This window comes from Tinamus guttatus, unplaced genomic scaffold (assembly GCF_059628265.1).
Source record: "Tinamus guttatus ecotype Peru unplaced genomic scaffold, ASM5962826v1 Tinamus_guttatus_pri_ptg000110l, whole genome shotgun sequence".
Taxonomy (NCBI): Eukaryota; Metazoa; Chordata; class Aves; order Tinamiformes; family Tinamidae; genus Tinamus; species Tinamus guttatus.
The window spans coordinates 752609-756327 of NW_028288644.1; the positions used below are offsets into that span (position 1 = coordinate 752609).

General features: G+C 47.8%; 1 protein-coding gene across 1 annotated transcript; it reads right to left on the reverse strand.

The window, feature by feature from the left end:
• Nucleotides 1-2065: 2065 nt before the first annotated feature.
• LOC104570156 (relaxin-3) lies at nt 2066-3508 on the reverse strand. The gene is made up of 2 exons (XM_088521006.1): nt 3307-3508; nt 2066-2440 (listed from the first exon to the last, which is right to left on the reverse strand). Exons 1-2 carry the CDS (start codon nt 3506-3508, stop codon nt 2073-2075), a joined length of 570 nt encoding a protein of 189 aa, XP_088377132.1. The 3' UTR covers nt 2066-2072.
• Nucleotides 3509-3719: the final 211 nt, after the last annotated feature.

A 3719-nucleotide genomic window follows, 5' to 3' on the forward strand; every position in this document is an offset into this window, starting at 1 on the left:
CTTGTGTGTCAGATAAACACAGAGGCTTCTCGTTACAATTTTGTCTCAGTGTGAAGCAGACCCTCTTGAACGCTGGTGTCCTCCAGACACCATTCATAGCCTTACTGGTGGGTTACAACTAACTTAGAAAGTTAAGCTGTTGGTTTTCACCTCATGGTTCAGGCCTGCAGCCTGGAGCTGCGGCTCAGCACGAGGAGGAGGAGGGAAACCCGCCCGGAGGCAGCGGAGCGAGGGAGCTGAACACACAGCGCTCCCAGCACGCGCTCCGCTCCCCACACTATCATCTCCTAAAAGTTTAGCTGGAAGTTCTCTTGTGAGATGAGCAAAGCTACAGGCTGTAATGAGCATTTCCCTGCCTTACTCCAATATATTTTCTTAGAGGTTCCTTGTAGCATTTAGTCTAATCTCTAGTAAAGGGGCCTGAACTGCTAAAGCAAAACAAGAACCCAAACAAACAAAAAGAACAAAAAAGAAAAACAGCAACAAACAGCACAGCACCGACTTAGACTCCTGGCCTCCAAAACCAAGGCTTTGTGTCATGGAGCAGCTGGAAACACACTTTGAGAAAGCAGATGGCTACAGAAGCTCAAATTAACAGTTGTAAAAAACAAACAAACAAAAAAAACTACACACACACACTGTGTATGACTTCACAGCCGCTTTTTCTACTCAGCCTAAGCCGAAAAATAAAAATTTAAAAAAAAAAAATGGGAATGGGGGCATCTCATTCACTGCAATAAAAGATGGGAGGGAGTTAACTTATTTCTTGCTAAATATTGCTTTTACAAAATCCCTGGAATTCAAATGCAAAGACTGAAGAGTCGGCCCTTTTCAGCGCTGCCGTTCAAAGCCGGAAGAGAACAACCAGTTCTCCCAGCCCCTACTGAATAAAACCTGCGCCTCCTAAGAGACAGATAGATGCTAAGTGCTGGAATCATACTAACATCTGGGATAAAGGAGGGATGTAACAATCTCATTAAGCACTAAGCATTAAGTGTCAAAGAACACTTTTCAAAAGGCAATTCGAAGAACAAAGCATCGTCAGCCCCAGGCAGAGGCTGTTGTAGCTCAAGCTGTGAAGTTTGTCACTGGTCAACTGAAACAAGTTCTGCTGTTTAGGGACAGTTTAATGGATATGTTGTAGTTGGTGCTACAACACTAAAGTTATGGTACCAGTTTCCAACAGGGAAGAGACATGATCCAAGCCATCAGCAGCACAGCTGGAAAAACACCTTGTTAGGGCTGGGAAGCGCAGTCAGAGGGAAGCCAGAAAGCCTAGAAGCTACAAAGATTTAAATAGTAATTTACAAATACAGTAGCAATTAGCTATTTAGATATCTGAAGTATTCTTAGCACAATACAGAAACACGTGGGAAAGATGTCTGCAGTTGGTAACAGTTTTTTAAAGCTTATCCAGCAACCAATCTATGCAGTAAAGGCAAAAAGGGGCAAGTCACATAAATCAGAAATAGCCTTAAATGGTATTTCTCTTACACTCCGGGTATCTGTGAGTAGTAAGAAATATTTAGGTTGCAAGTATTGTATCGTAGTAAGGTCCTTAGAACAATGGCAGAGCATAAACCAACTCGGCAATTGTAAGGAAATGGAAAAATAGTATTCAAAATAATCAACAAGCCAAATCAGAGTTCACACAGGTTTCAAGAGGCAGAATACCCTTTTTGTATAGCTCTGTACCAAGAACAGGAACATCATGGGCTGTTCTTCTGAGGACAGAACGGACCATTCTAAAACATTTAGTGTAATTACTCTTTAATCAAACACTGAACTTCAAGTGTTACAAAGATATGGCATTAGAGTTCTACTGTAAGTTTAAAGACTAGCCATTAAAAGGAATTGTAAAGGTTTAATAAAAAATACAGATCAAAAATTACTGCAATAAAACACTTACTTTTTTTTCTTTTTTTTTTCCCCAAAGAAAATCAGCAGCATTTACTGGTGCTTACAGACAAAATAAAGTACAGTGAGAGTTTTCTTTCTCCATACAGTACTCCAGCAATTAGCACTGCCACTAACATTGATTCCATGCATCTAAAACAAGCACAGAGAGATTTTTATACCCTGCATATAGCACTGATTTCAGCTTTTGTACAGCCCCATTTGCAACACGTTCCTGCCAAGCCCAGAGATTCCCGTTTTCTTCTGGGATACTTGGCCCAGGGAAAACTGTTTGATCCCGTGGGGTCTGCGATTCCTGCTCCTTCCCTGCCCCTCTGAATAGCTTCTTCTACCTGGCGAAGAAGTTCCTTGAAGTCATCCGACATGGGCACGTACTCATCATAGTCACTGGAGCTATAGAAGTCCTTGAATGTCTCCCATCCAAGCAGGTGGCTGCTTCTCTGCAGCTCCTCCAGGTCAGGGTCCAGAACCGACTGCAGCTTTAGGTTTCCCAGTAATTTGTTACTTGCCGTTTCAACAAAATCTGCTTTTTTTAAAAAAAGTTAACACATAAGGAGCTCTAGAAGTAGCAACAAAACACAATCATTGTGCAAATCAAATCACTCATGTCAAAAAAAGGGTCAATACTGCACAGTCCCTATCCCATGGTTCACTTACACCTTACTTCTAGGGGCTTTACCATCTTCACTGCTCAGGTAGCAAGGAGGGTCATGTTGGACATGGAAACACCCTGCCAGATCGGCACCCGAGGCGGAGACGTCCCCCCGCAGCGACGGTGTTGCTGGTTTAGCATCAGCGCAGGGAATAGCTCCGTCAGAGTAAAGTTTTGTTGTAGAGACATTGATCGCCAAAGTGCTGCCATGCGACTTACGGATCAGAGCCGAGCCCTTTCCCTCCCAACCAAGCTACAACCTAGTGCCAGTTGAAGAGCAAACGGAGATAAAAGGACCAAATGTTGGACTAAATCAAGAGGTTTTATACAAGCTATACCTTACACATTGCATTTCCCAAGGGCAGTTTTCAGGAGCTACTTCACACTCATTTCTCCAAGTCTGCAGATCTGCTTGGAAACCCACTTGGTTCCCTTGACCCCACCACTGCCAAAAACAGAGCTCAAGCCCCATCCGCACCCACTGCTTTCCTTGTTTTATTGCTATAAAGCAAGCAGCGTTAGGGAGGGACAACTTCTTCAATTCTTAAGTTAAAAAACAAAAATAAATAAATGAATACACAAAGTAACTGCTAGTCTTGTGCTCTCCGCTTAGCTGTAACTCCCCTCCACCCCCACCCCAGGCAGCCAGGAGAACACGAGTTGATTTTAGCGACAACTCAGAAGTTCTTTAAGGAAAGAGGCCGGGACCGGCAGCCCCGCGCAGCGCCGCTACTCACCGCGCGCGGGCGGCGCCTCGAGGCCGTGCAGGGAGAGGCGCTTCCAGCGGGAGCCGCCGCACGTGAAGATGACGGCGCGGATGAACTCGCGCCCGCAGAGCTTCACGGCGTAGCCCTCGGCCTCGCCGGGCGCCGCGCGCGCGGGCAGCGCCGCGCTCAGCAGCGCCACGGCGCCGCACAGCAGCCGCAGCCTCGCGCCCATCGCCCCGCGCTGATGGCGCCCAACGGCCGCCGCCCTCGCGCCCAACGGCCGCTGCCGCCGCGCTCCCCGGGCCGCCGCCTTTATGGGCGCGCTCGGGCGCCGCCCCGGCCCCTCGGCCGCCGCTCCCTCCGCCCCCCGCCCTCCCCCGCTCGCAGACCGGGGCCGCGGGAGGGGTGGGAGCTCCCGTAGCTGCAGCCCGCCGTGCGGGAGC

What these genes read in the sequence shown, in the direction of transcription:
- LOC104570156 (XM_088521006.1), bottom strand. Translation starts at nt 3,508, where the DNA reads ATGGGCGCGAGGCTGCGGCTGCTGTGCGGCGCCGTGGCGCTGCTGAGC. An exon ending in CGAGGCGCCGCCCGCGCGCG is followed by an intron (nt 2,441 to 3,306) that starts GTGAGTAGCGGC and finishes TAAAAAAAGCAG; the next exon opens with ATTTTGTTGAAACGGCAAGT.